We start from the raw sequence: 13,914 nt of genomic DNA, 5'->3' as shown, positions 1-13,914 counted from the left end.
CAACGTCCCAACTTCATTGGAATAGGGGTTGTATATGCTATAGAGACTAAGAGTGTAGGAACCATAACTGTCATCATTTCTTCAACATGTCGTGTAGGTGAAATGATAATGCGATCATAAATATTGAACCAGGAATGTTACTTGCAACATATACGACAAGGACTGGCCGCTTGGTACAATATGAGTAATGCACCATCACTGTAAATACATATCAATTACATGCGTGCGCACACACAAATCCATTTGATCCATCATACACAGCATCCGATTACTGATTATTATTACAAAAAATAAATACAAATACCGCAAAAAAACATCAAGATCTGAGGGCTAGGGTTAGATATAACTATAAAGTTGAAGATGTGTTCTTTTACTGCCTTCCAACAGCCCTTATTTCTTCCAACATTAACTTATAAAACTCCACTGGGTTACAGTATCAATTTGCAAATACATTCTCCCTCTCTACTATATGTCATGTGCCTTTAATGTGTGAGTATTTTATTATGCGGTGGCTAACTTTTTAAACTTGTCATTCTATTGTCTTAACAAATCAGCCTGTCAACGCTTAATGCAGGCTGCTGAAATGTCATAAATGTAAATGTAACCCAAAATTAGATGGCATGCCTCTATTTATTTCGAATGTTTTGAGTGCAGAAGAAAATATTTCAAAACCCAATTTATGGGTGTGCTTTAGATGAACCTTTCGGATTTGCAAAATAAACAATTGAACCAAAGTGACACGTTGAGCATGATTCTTTTTTTCCCCCCGAGCTTACTGAAAAGCCCTGAACCAAAAGGTAATATGGTTCATTTGACTGTAGATTGACACTTTCAGACACGTACAGTAGCAATGTATTTTATTTCTAAACCACATTTTGTTTACTGTTGACACGTTTCGCTCCTTTACTTTGTTGACGGTCCCTGCTGAAGGCGGTTGCCCGGGGAAACCAATGTTTGGCCATATTTAATCCGCTTGAAGAGCCGTGTAAATGAAATTGTCGCTAATTTGTATGAAGAATTGTGTCAATCAATATTCATAGTCGACGGGGTTCCCCGAAAACGAGGACTCAAATTGGGGGTAAGTGCCAAGAAATAATCGTGGAACTTACGTTTCGTTTTTTTTTTCCTTTGTCATTAGGTCACTCGAAAGAGTGTGTCTCAGTGACGCGATGACGTCACGTGAACGCGTCATACTCGAGTGACGTCGCAGTGGATAACGAAGCCCAGCAAGAGAATGTCGTCTTCGCGCTGTCGTCTAACGGAAGCTCACTTTTTGAATGCCTCCGTAACCGTCGATGTTTGTTGATGCAAAGAAACCTAAAATGCCCCCGAACTCCGTGACCTTTGTGTACTCGCAGGCTGGCAATATATTCATGAGGTTGTACAAAAGCGGGGCCGCTGTGCAAATACCTTCGCAATGGACAAGAAAGACAAGAAAGAAAGAAAGTCCAAGTGCTCAACTCCTTGCAAGGAGACGGTGAGATCCATGTCTGCACAAAAAAATAAATAAAATAAATAAAAAAAAAATCAAAAATGTCATGTCATACAATATCTCAATTGTCGCACAGTTCGAACCACTTCGCGTCGACGTCAAAACGACAGCAACCGCAGTTCTCCTGCTGAGCTCGCCCGAAGAGGACATCGTCGTCACAGCATGTGAAGCAATCTTCGAATTTGCAGAGGAAGGTGCGCAACATCCTTTCCACTCCACGGTCGATCCCACTTCCACTGCAACTCCTGCACTCATACAAACTTTCTTGTCTTTTTTTTGGTCAGATGCGAACAAGGTTTATCTCATGGAACTGGGAGCATTGCAGCGCCTCACTCAACTCATCGCGCACACCAACGAGCTGGTCAGGCGGAACGCATTTATGATTTTGGGCACCGTGGCTTCCCACAGTACGTCGAAACGCTGTCATTAAGGCAACATTAGTTCTTACGAGTCGTACGCATTCGTCAAGTCGACTGCTGTCGGTTTGCACGGCTTCTCTTTTTGCGGAGTCAATGATGAAGTAGCTCATTTATAGGCGTGCTTAACGAAGCGAGGAGATTTAATTTCTGTTGTCGCTCAAAGGTGCCGTAGGGAATGCCCTGCAACAAATGGATGTCATTGCACCGATTATTGATAAACTCTCCCTCGACGGTGAGTTCACTGAAATATTACACATCTGCGGTTATTTGGTACTTTGCACTTGATCGTTCATACTGTACATTTTCCTCCTAAAAGATTCGGTTATTCAAGAGTATGGAACGCTGTGCCTATCCTATCTGTCCCTGGCTCCCAGTTGTAAGGTTCAGATCTTTGACAACAAAGGCCTGCCGGCATTAATCAAGCTACTTTCCAGTTCAGAACCAGATGTTCAGAAGAACTCTCTGGAGACCATATACAACTTGATTCAAGTGAGTACCAATATCTGAGGCATAAGAGCAGTGGAACCTCCAAAGTTCTGCAAAATTGGTCCACGCTGCTTGTAATTTCAAAACATCGACAACAAGAAAAAGGAAGTTATCTGTTCCAAGCTCAAAGCGTCACATCAAACCTCATTCATTATACAGGGCATGCTTAAAGATAGCCAAAAGAGGCCCAAAAACTGGTCTTGTCAATTTGACAGAGAAGAGCGTTTTTTTTTAAAAGTCTGCCGAATTTGAATGACTCAAAACATCACCATGCATGAAAAACAAGGCTCTGAAATCCTGAAAAAGAAGGCCCGCCCTCGGGCTGCAGGACCGTGGGCGTGTCCGCGGGGGTCACCCCAACAGAGACACGGGCCCAAATAACACAAAACATTTCAAGGAAGATGCGTTTTTGGGGGGGTTGTACTGGTGCTAGAAACTTTGGTTTAACTTGAAGTAACATTTTAACATTTGTAACAGACACACAAGTAAAAATAAAAGGTAACCAGTGTCAAATAAAACCCAAGAAAAATTCAAGCGATTCCCTTGTTGAGGGCACCTGACAGACGGATCATGCCAAGGGAACAGTAAGGCGTTTGTATAGTGATACCATGCATGTCGAGGCATGTTTTTCCAGAAATATGTGGTAAAATCCGCTTTTTGGGGTCCTCAAATTTGTAGGTTCCAACTGTATGCAACTTCATGATTGAAAGAGCAGCAAAGTTCCTTTCATTTCTTCTTTTTGTCCTCTGAAGAACAGTCAATTCTGCCCGTATTTACTCGAGTTGGGCGGGATCCCGTTACTTCTGGAGCTGCTTAATTCCGACTATGCTGTCATTCAGCAGTTGGCTTTGAAAACATTGCAGAAAGTCACGGCTGATAAAGAGTCACACGGCACGATAAGGAAAGAGCAGGGACTTGATAAGCTCATCAGTATCATCCAAAATGTGGTTGGTATTTTGTTAACCTCCCAGTCGCACATCTTCGTGTCGACATTTTTGAAAGATTATCTTGAAATGCTTCGCTCGCTATGCTTTTTCTTACAGGATTTCTGTGACCTCCATGTTGAGGCTTTGCAGGTTCTTGTTAATTGTGCGAGTGATAGTGACAATTTCCATTTGGTACGGAATGGAGGAGGACTAACTACACTGTTGGAGCTTGTTGTTACCCGTAAATTGTCTGAAACTGGGTCACCTGTAAAATGCAATACTAATGAAGTCCAGTCCAGGGCTGTTGAATGCATCTCCACAGCTGCTCAGAACTGTAAGCGTAGAACAATACATTGAAGTAACACGTTACTAGTTAGTAGTCCTACCAAGTCTTGTTTTTCACTTTGCGTGTTTGTGTATATTCATGCATATTTGTGTGTGCAGCTGACAATCACAAAGTTCTCCATGATTTCAAAGTTGAGGAAATTCTGGTTGATCTTCTCTCTGGCAACAGCGATTGTGTGAAAACGTTTGTTTGCCAAGCTATGGCCGGGATGAGCTCCTTCCTATCCAGCAAAGAACGCTTTAGAGATTTAGGTATTGACACAAGATATGTCATATTAACCTTCCCGATGTAACAAATAAGTAGTTCAATTTAGTGGATTTTTTTAAACATTTTTCTTCAGGCGGTTTACCTGCTTTGACGCGTTTGCTGAGCAGTGGGAATTTGCTGGTGAGAGGGGAAGCAATCCAGGCCCTCGCCAACCTTACAGCTGGACACAAGCAAAACTCTATGTAAGAGAGACACTAGAACGATCTACTTTTAGAGTTTATGCACATGTCTCGAGTTTATGTACAACACATTTGAGATGAGAATCGGACTTTGCGTGTGCATGTTTGTTGACAAGATTTGCATTGTTGCTGTTTACCTCTGTTTCATCCTAAGGACAATATATGAAGAAGGAGGACATAAAATCCTTGTGCAGCGTCTCCGTGACAGCTGTCCCAGAATAGCGGCCAATGCTGCAGCCATACTTTGCAGGATAGCGGGTGAGGAAGCCATTCGATGTGACGTGTTATCTCTGGGGGCCATACCTGCGCTGGTGGAGCCCTTACGATCAACAGACTCTCAGGTCCTGATCAATGCTACGTTGTGCATCTGTGAACTGGCGTTTGACGCCAGTGCCAGGGCAGAGGTTGGTGTTTATGCGGGTCAACTAACTTTGCTCCCATGTACAGTGAACCCTTCAAAGTTGAAAAATGTCCTTTTACATAAAGTTGGTTGTTTTTTTCGAAAGTTTCAAAGAGTTAAAAATTCAGTTTAAAGAAAATCGAGGGAATATTGTGGAAAAGAGAAACACTCTGGGCTCAATTTTCTTAGATGGGGCATCTGTGGAGCACAAATGCTGGTGTATCCAGATTTTCATGCAAGCGCAAGACTTGCCGTGTGTGTTTGTGTCAAGCTGGGCGCAGTGAGGGAGTGTCCTTAAAGCTGGGCCTGGTGGAGTGACTATTTGATGGACAAAAGGTAAATGAAACTAAATCCACGCCTTCTCAGACCACGTCTAAGTTCAGGCACAAGGTAGACTCTGTCTGGTCTAATACGATTTTGGTGAATTTGTTTTAAGGCACAGGCAGACAGATACTGAGCTCCGCTGTCGGGGGTATCACCAGCTCGTTCTATATACTCCTTCACATTGTTGTCGCAACACCAGGCAGAGCAGTGACAATGCTCCACCCACTCACGAATCGGTGTTATTACGCTTCGTCTTCTTCTGCACATAGATGTCTCTGTCGAGGCTGTCATTTGGGCCAGATTTAAAGGGAATGAGAGGAGCTGCTTCGCTTGGCGACGAATGAAGTCGGATGTAAACACACCCACAGTGGCGCAGCAGCCCACCTTGAGATCCGCCGGGCTGCCTTTTTCTACGAAATTACCAACACCGGTCTAACTGGTGCACAGTTGCGCCTCCCGCCACACAGGATTTACACTGTTCACGGAAATAGGGTGCTCTGCCTTAATCCCGAGATGTTCTGCGAGCTGAGGTCTCATGAGCTATTCGGAGGTCTCGCTCGGTGGCTGTGCAACCTTTAAGTTTAGTTTGACTTTTGAGGCATATTTTGTTAACTCCAAACTTTGTCGCCGTTCGACTCTGGACGTCCCACTGTATATGTATATTTCTATACTTACTTACAAACTAATATTCTCGTATTATTGATTATACCATGGCGTAAACGGGCATCTAATATCCGAGTCTTTTCCATCATAGCTGCAGAGCGCTGGTGGTCTTGAACCATTGGTCAATTTGCTGCGTTCCACTCACATGGAGGTGTTGCGTTCCGCATGCATGGCAATCAGCGTTTGTGCCAAGGATGAGCCCACCTCTATGGAGATGTGCAAATTTGGGTGAGGTGCTCCAACAACGACATACTTTCAGTTCAAATAATTTAGGTGTCCCAGTAACAAAAGTCTGAAGGTTCTGAGCAGATTAGATCGAGATGGCTGAACTCTGATTGGACAAAATTCAAACATCCACACACAGTACTTGAAATATATAGTACTTGAAGCAGTGTAGCCAGTGCTACTCAATAAAACAAAAAGTAGTCAGTTGGGAAGAAATGATTACAATTTCATGGAGCAAATATAAGCACTTAGGTTGAAAATGTATTGGTTGTCAGTGCTTCGGATCGTGTTCAGATCAGCAGAGAAGAAGGCCTCGCTGCTGTGCATGGCGAATTGACGAAGAAATTGAGGAATATATTTTGATTAGTTTTCAGTTTTACCTGGTCATGTGTGTTAAATTGAGACAGGAACCGAAAAAAAAACCCCTATATCATCTGTCCCATGTTTTTGTGTGTGCTTTAGTGCCCTGGAAATGCTTAATGAAATCAACCAGGCAGACAATAGTAAGAGCAGATTCAGCGAGTTTGCGCTAAACAGTCTAATGCAATCCAGCCCGTCTCTCAAATATGCCTTGACAGATCATTTGGCCTCAACTGATATCCTCACTGATGGCTTCTATGATGCTGGGAAGGTGTGTGCAATGTTTTGCGTTTATTCTGTAGCGTTTACATTTGGGACACAAAAAATGAAATCGTCACGATTTGATACTTTGGAACCTTACTGCCTGTGTCTTTCAGTTATGTTTTGGTCAGAAAGTTTTGACTTTAGCGGAACTTTCCATGGAGCCAGTGAACCAACGCCTGCCTATCGTAGTTGTAAATGCAGCAATCGAGTATGTATACACTTCACCATAGATTTCAGGGAGAAACTTTCCGAACTCAGTTGTTTTTGTTATATGTTTACTCTAGGGTGTTTCTACATCAGAAGAGTGTGGAGGAAGGGTACCAAACCGAGAGATATTGGAAGGTGATCAATGATGTGGCTCTGAGGTTTTTAGTTAAAGAGGTCAAAGAATCCATCGCCCTTTTGAATGATGAACAGGAACAATATGTCGCCTTGGCCAGGTAACTATTTGGTATTATAAATTACGACGACAGCATTCTATCGATGCAAATGTTTGCAATCGTTGGCATTTCAAACAGGCAAGTAAGCGACGTCATGGGTGGAGCAATTGAGAAAGAAGATTTGCACACGTTTGGATGGCTCCTTCACATCTGCCTGCTCAAATGTAAAGTGCAGTGTAACGTGGTCCCTATTGGCATGATCAGCAAGGGATTCTACTGCCACAGGGCACTTCTTTTCAAGGTAAGCACTCCTCTACACTCACCGAACGTCCTCGTTCAAATGCTTCGTCACGCCTTTACGTGTCCCCTTTATACAGTACTTGGCTGATTGCATTGGCCTGAGCTGTACACTGGTGAGAGGTGACTACAATCGAGCTTGGAACGAAGTACTCCTGCGCAATGAACACTCTTCGCAGCCACGCCGCTACATTGTGGACCTCATGCACCAGCCCGGAAGCTTCCTGAGAACCCGTACCCCTGCTGCATTTCGATATCACAGTATATAGAGCAACATATGGATTTTAGAAGTACTGTCGGATGTATTGCATTAGCCACGGTAAACTTTCAGAATCTACAGTAGGTCCACTGTACTACTGGATTCAAAATGGCAGCGAGAGAAATCGAAGCATGACAACTATTGCATTGTAAAAATGTAGTTTTGTTTTTCTAGGGTGCCCAAACATGTTGGCAAAGTGTAAATCTATAAAGCAGTTTGTGTCATAGCCAAGAATAATTTTTTTCCCCAGCTACTTCACCTGCTACTCCAAAGCAAATTTGAGTATACAATTAGCATTAAGGATATAAATAGAAAATATAGTGAATAAGTACACTCCAGAAAACGGGACCTATTACCAAGGGTCATACAGAGAATATGTACTGTCAGTTATGTCTTTCATCACCATATTTAAAATGTTGTCTGTCCCTGAACCTGCTCCATTGGCTTTGGACATTGGCCAGCAATTAAAAGTAGAGACTCTCGTCCATTTTGACCTAGATTGTAGCAAGTAGGACTTTATTTTTTTTGGAAATGGTTACCTAGTTAACAAGCAGGATCAGCTCGGGGAGGACCAGTGCCAAGACTCCGCAGTGCCTGTGCACTCATGAAGATCGCAGACAGCAAGCGTGTCACGTCTCGTCACTTGTCATTGTGACCACGGGGCATCTCGGCCTTCTTCCGTCCAGTTGACACGAGACCGGGTCAATTGAATCTTTTATGACATTAAGGATGCCTTTTTGTGTGCTCTGCGCACTGTTTCTAACGTGTTGTGTTTTCCATGCAGTGTGACGCCCGCATGTATTTGAGGATGGGCCAGATCCGATTGGTCAGCGGTTGTGCGTTAACAGCGCGCGGCCCTCAACTTCAAAACCTACGGACGACGACAAACCTGACAACATTGGGGATGTTTGACATTTTTTTTTTTTTTTTGTGTACTTTGAATGAAAAAAATACTTTTGGATGTGCTGGTTAATATTCGGATTGCAACATGAATTGTTTTGTTAACTCTGTGTTTTTTACCCTGCAGTTGTACAAAGTTTGCCAATTCATTTGATTAATAAATGCACATGTCGCGCTCTGTGATCTATAGTTGACTCGAATCTAATAACATGAAATTGAGTATTGGGGTTAATGCTGCATTCTAGTGTCAAGAACTGCACACAGCAGGATCACATCCCAGTTAATCTTTAACCTAACATGTCCTCCTTTTTTTGACACACTGTTTGTCTCTTGCATTACGTGTTATATTCTTTTTGTGCGCACACCACCGGGAAGACCAAGGAAGGGGACAAAGGAGGCAATAAAAACAAAGAAGAAGATGGCGGGAGTATGGAAGTGCACGCTAACCCTGGCATTGTTGATGTTTGTGTGTGTCTGGGGCGCAAGCGAGGCCGTAGGTGGTGCAAAGAGTCGACCCAGACCCAAAAGACCACCTCGCAAGAAGCCCAAGGCCGAGCCTATAGATCTGACGCCGCCTCAGAAGAATATAGACATCCAACAGGTATGGTCCTGGTCAAACAGAGATTGGACATTCAAATGGTAAGAATTGCGATGGTATACACTGTAAACAAATATAATCCGGTGAATAGACCCAAGGTCGTGTTTTGAGTAATACTGCAAATGCTCATACTTTTGTCATTACTTGACTTATTATCATGAATCCTCCCCAATGCCTCAGTTGAGCAAACAAAAAAAACCAAAAAAAACAATTGTAAATCAGTTCAATCCTGCACCTAAAACTGACATTTACGAGCTATTCCAGCTTGGCAGCTGGGAAACCTCAATTGGAATACCAGTAGTGGGAAACAAAACAACGATGAAAGAAGACAGTGGCTCAAATGTGCACATTTGCTTAGTCAGGGGTCAACATGGGGTCTGGCAAAAAAAAACAAGCTTGTGTAACCTGTTGTCAGTCGGGTGCATGGGGAGTTTCCTTTTGAACTCAACACATCAATCACAACGTGCAAAAGAACATTTTGTGGACGTGTGTGACTTTAAACTGGATCTTAACTCCATTGAAGAGTACTTTTGATGTGATCTGTCAGTACATAAAAAAAAGTTTAACAAAGCTGTCATTTGTTTCATGTTTTTTTTTTTTTAATTCCAATAGTTAAAAAAATGAAGTACATTTTCAAATAAATATTGATGGTCTATTTCCCCCCCCCCCCCTAATTTATTATTTAACTGCAATGTAAATTTGAAATGTTTCATTTAAATAAAATAATTGTATTAGATTATAATTTCAGCATTCCAAACAAGCACAGGGTGCAGAGTGTTACATTTTGTTCGTGTGCATTTATCGTGACTTATCATTTGTAAATATTCAATTCTGCTTGTGAATTGTTGACGGTGGCTTTGTGGATCAGAGCATTTATTTTCGAGACAAATGTAACACAGTGTTAATCGCGGATATATTTGCGTAAATAATTTGGAGACAAATCTCTCACCGTAATAGCGGACTAAGGACTGCTCATTTTTCAAATTTTTTTTTTCATGTACAATGTTAGCCATTTGGCAAAAAAAAATTACAAAATGGAACAATAATTCAGGAGTAAAAATATATACAAAACATTTTCAGTGAATTAAATTTGATGTTCAATAAGTTGGTTGCCTGGTGGATGACTGGTTAGTTTATCTGCCTCACAGTTCTGAAGTTGTGGGTTTCGTGCATCTTAGGTTCATTAAATACTCTCAATAGGTGATGAGGATCATATTATGACAACTTTTAAGTCTTTATTTGAGACAACTTCAAGTTTGTTGCAGCATTAAATACTTGTTTACATTATTCTTATATTTTTTTTTTGGTTAAGTGAAAGGATTCTATGAATGAAGCCAAGATAATTATATTCATTTAGGAGCACTTGAAATAATTGTCGCCCGAAGATAGCTGGGATAGGCTCCAGCGCGCCCGCGACCGCAGTGAGGATAAACGGTACAGAAAATGGATGGACGAAATAATTGTTTTGCTCACCTTTTTAAAAATTATTATTATTTTTTTTACATTTTTTTCGGTTGGACTAAATGAATGACTTACATAAGTCAAAGTTAAACTATGAGGTGCGACGGATTACATCATTTACGTTCATTCAATGTTTCATTTTTTTTCCCTATGCACACTTACCAGCGAGTTCCTTTCACACCTGCAATACAGGAGTTGTATATTCAAAAATCAAACTTTATGAACACAATAATCATCAGTTTTGACTGTCAAAGAGGAATTGAGTCAAAATAAAGACTGGTTAGCACATCCACATCACACTTCAGGGATCTTTGTACACACATGCACAACATTCTATATATATATATATATATTTTTTGCTTGTGTGTTTCAGATGACAGGGACATGGTACTTGCTCAACACTGCCTCCAAATGCTCCTACCTAATCAATCATGGAACCAAAGTGGAACCAACAGTCATGACTCTCAATTTCCCCCCCACCTCTGACCAATCAGTGTTGGTTAGCACTAAAACACGTCAGTAAGTACAGCGAGAGGAATAAACCAGCTCTCTGCATGATTCCCCAGTCAGATGGGTAAAATGTATTATTTGTACCCCGCCTCTCACCCGAAGTCACCTGCGACCCTCGTGAGGATATGCAGTTCGGAAAATGGATGGATGGATCATTATAGCCAGATTAATGAAGTATATTTACAATCCTTTTTAAATGTTATTGGTTGCTAAAAAAGAAGATATATCAGCCAATATACAAACTAAACATTGATATATATACACTGTACATGAACACAAATATGATTCAAGACAAAAAAGCAGCACACTATTAATTGAGGAAAAACATCTTAGCAATATGAATTATTCAATCTTATTTCCTAGCTATTGAAAAGTTCCATTTGTAGCTACTGGGTATTTGCGAACAGCTCAAAAGTCAATGTTGAAGCAAACATTAAAAAAGTGAAAATGAGAGGTGACCAAGAAATTGAAATCATCAAGACATGCGTCACATTATTATATCACACAATCCAAGGGAGGAAGCTCGAATTTAAATGCTTTCAAAATAGGCAATGAATCAAATCGCAACTAAATACATTAGTAGCCCAAGTGGTTAGTGAGAGTGGCGAATGTTAAGAAACACTTATCAGTTCTGTGAGTCAAGCTGTCCAAACAGAAGCCATGCAATCTGACCAAACTGCCTTTGTCATCATTCAGTAATCATCAGTGTTGGGAGATATTGCAGATGTACAATCTAACCCCGACCCCAGGACGGTTGACACTTCCAGGTCTTTCCTGAATTCCCTTATCGTGAAAGTGATATATTACGGTACTGGTATCAAATCCCGGATCAAACATTGTTCCTTCCGCTAGGATCTCGAGCCGAGCTGAACACTGACATCGTGATCGGAGAGACAGACTACAACTCGTACGCCATCATGTATTATCAGAAACAAGGCAAAATCACCATAAAACTCTACGGTGAGCTCCTCAACCCAATTTTACAGTTAAAAAACAATAAGTAGTACTATTACTGTCATGTTCTTTTGAATGCTGTTTTTTTTTTTTTGTGTGCCTTATATTCAGGCAGGTCAGTTGACAATCTATCAGAGCCAATGTTAACCAAGTTTGAGCAACTTGCTGAAAAACAAGCTTTGGGACTGGCATTTCTCTTCCCCTTCCCGACCTACAGTACGTCCACATGCTCAAATTTGACACAATCTCAAAAGAGTATTGTTTTATGTCTCACGACCTGCAGACTTCAAAAAAAGGGATAGTTAAAAATAGCTACCATAGGACAAACATCAAACATAGCATCGATGCTGCTGCCATTTAAGAAGATACAATTTCCTTTTTTAGGTCACTGTGGGGATGTCGACCAGCATCACAAAATCAGTAAGTTGTCTTATTTATTTGTAAAACAACGTGACATTTGAGACCTGCGAGAGATGCATTTTCCCCCCCCCCAGATCATTTCGGCAAAGATTTTTTTTTCCACTTCATATTACATTTAAAAAAAAATCAGATAAACAGGGATTTTTTTGGCAATGCGTTGATTGTGGATGACAAACAAATTTGAAATGTAGCTTTTTGTGAAGGCCTGTCTAAAAAGATCTTTGTTCAAAGTATTCTCCTATATTGCATAGTCATTTAAGTCAGTGGGGTTGATTGGCAGAGCGCTATCCTGCTGTGCTGACCTCCCTCCCTCCCCCAAAACACGTCACAGTTTCCTGCCGCGTTAGCTTGCATTGTGTAACAATCATCAATTTCACTTTAGTCGACATGTTATTCAAGATCTGTTGATGAATATATCAGCACAGAATGGAATTTAACCTGTGTCCCTTTGTGTTACAGACTGTGTCCCCACATGCTGAACCAGCAGAACACGCACCCAGCTGTGCTGCCATTTGTTGTCCTGATCAGTAGTTCTCGGCTCCACTGAACTTAAAATAAATGCACTAACCCGTTACAACGCTATGCAAAGATAATGGCATTCTAACGAAGTACACTACCGAAAAGTAAAACAATAATAGCATCGATGTTACTCATGAGTGACACTCAGCTAGAATTGTGCAATTATAGCGTAACTCAGGAATTCCCGAGTCTTTATTTGAACAGTCAATACCCTGTTGAATGGTTAAGTCATTTCAAAACTATTACTGCAAATGTAACACAGTTTCAGCGTTTTGCTAGTCACAGTTTCTTTTTTTCCTGTCATGATTTTACAGCATTTCACGGTGATTTCTTTTGACAGTGTTATAGATATAAAGAATAAAAATAAATACGAGCAACAACTGAAACAGATAATAAATGGTCATCAACTTGCATCCCTAAGTCTTTCGTCTTTACCATCATGATCGGGATGATCCTGATCACGATGATCCTGATGATCACGATCATCAGGATGATCGTGATCATCCTGATCATCATACCTATTTTCACCGTTGGGTGGACTGCACAAATCTGACATGTGTGCATGTGAGAGAACACAAATGAAGACCAGATGTACAGTGTCAAGGAGTTTGGAGCGTTTGATTACACAACTAGTTATAAAATGTAATGCGTGTGCGTGTGTGTGCATGTGTCTGTTACATAAGCAGCTGAGGACCAGTTGGTGCCTGCTTGGTCCCCCCCCACAAATATTTTTATACAGCTGAAGAATTCAGCATTTTTCACTCGAAATACTCTTTCTCATTAAAATACACAGCAAAGGAATATAGGATTCAATTTGTTATTTAGTAGCGACGAATTTTGCGGCATTTGTTTTACCCCCACCAAAAAATAATAATAAGATTTCAGGAAACAAAACCCAAAGAGTTTTCAGTTTCTTAGCTATGTTATGCCATACTCAGAGGAGGTGATCACGTTTCTTCACCGACTACATCATTTTACCGTCATATTTCTACTTAAGCAGGGTGTAACGTGAAACCCTATCACTGCAAATTACAATAGGAGAAGCTTGAAATAAAAACGACCACAGCAGTCAGTTTTGTGTTCATGACCGACCGGCCATTCATATACGATTATGACATGGAAAGCATTGTGATTCTGTCTGCGAGAGCTCTCATTTGCCATATGGAGAGCACATTTGTACTCTTACAAAACAACTTGCTTGACTAATCGTGGCAGGCGAGTGGGCGAGACGGTGGGGGAGATCGGGGCGTGGAAAAGGAACGCCC

General features: G+C 41.2%; 2 protein-coding genes across 5 annotated transcripts; both read left to right on the top strand.

Annotated features, from left to right (window-relative positions):
- Nucleotides 1–943: 943 nt before the first annotated feature.
- On the top strand, nucleotides 944–8,370 carry LOC133470314 (armadillo repeat-containing protein 3-like). 4 transcript variants are annotated; one of them, XM_061758563.1, is made up of 19 exons: nucleotides 944–1,078; nucleotides 1,359–1,477; nucleotides 1,569–1,686; nucleotides 1,777–1,899; nucleotides 2,075–2,143; nucleotides 2,228–2,400; nucleotides 3,150–3,344; nucleotides 3,441–3,657; nucleotides 3,768–3,920; nucleotides 4,010–4,118; nucleotides 4,270–4,519; nucleotides 5,594–5,730; nucleotides 6,190–6,358; nucleotides 6,465–6,559; nucleotides 6,636–6,791; nucleotides 6,870–7,032; nucleotides 7,109–7,262; nucleotides 7,848–7,988; nucleotides 8,072–8,370. In XM_061758563.1, exons 2-18 carry the CDS (start codon nucleotides 1,418–1,420, stop codon nucleotides 7,940–7,942), a joined length of 2,436 nt encoding a protein of 811 aa, XP_061614547.1. In that variant the 5' UTR covers nucleotides 944–1,078; nucleotides 1,359–1,417; the 3' UTR covers nucleotides 7,943–7,988; nucleotides 8,072–8,370. The 4 variants fall into 4 exon arrangements, with proteins under 4 accessions (XP_061614547.1, XP_061614546.1, XP_061614548.1 ...); XM_061758562.1 differs by having other exon boundaries at nucleotides 944–1,477; XM_061758564.1 differs by lacking the exon at nucleotides 3,150–3,344 and having other exon boundaries at nucleotides 944–1,477.
- A 122-nt stretch (nucleotides 8,371–8,492) lies between these two features.
- On the top strand, nucleotides 8,493–13,062 carry c8g (complement component 8, gamma polypeptide). Its single transcript, XM_061758566.1, has 7 exons — nucleotides 8,493–8,788; nucleotides 10,620–10,765; nucleotides 11,453–11,523; nucleotides 11,609–11,716; nucleotides 11,822–11,926; nucleotides 12,095–12,130; nucleotides 12,590–13,062. Exons 1-7 carry the CDS (start codon nucleotides 8,606–8,608, stop codon nucleotides 12,607–12,609), a joined length of 669 nt encoding a protein of 222 aa, XP_061614550.1. The 5' UTR covers nucleotides 8,493–8,605; the 3' UTR covers nucleotides 12,610–13,062.
- Nucleotides 13,063–13,914: the final 852 nt, after the last annotated feature.

Source organism: Phyllopteryx taeniolatus, chromosome 20, assembly GCF_024500385.1.
Source record: "Phyllopteryx taeniolatus isolate TA_2022b chromosome 20, UOR_Ptae_1.2, whole genome shotgun sequence".
Taxonomy (NCBI): Eukaryota; Metazoa; Chordata; class Actinopteri; order Syngnathiformes; family Syngnathidae; genus Phyllopteryx; species Phyllopteryx taeniolatus.
Note: the sequence above shows the minus strand (reverse complement) of the source record. Positions and strands in the feature narration are given on the sequence as shown.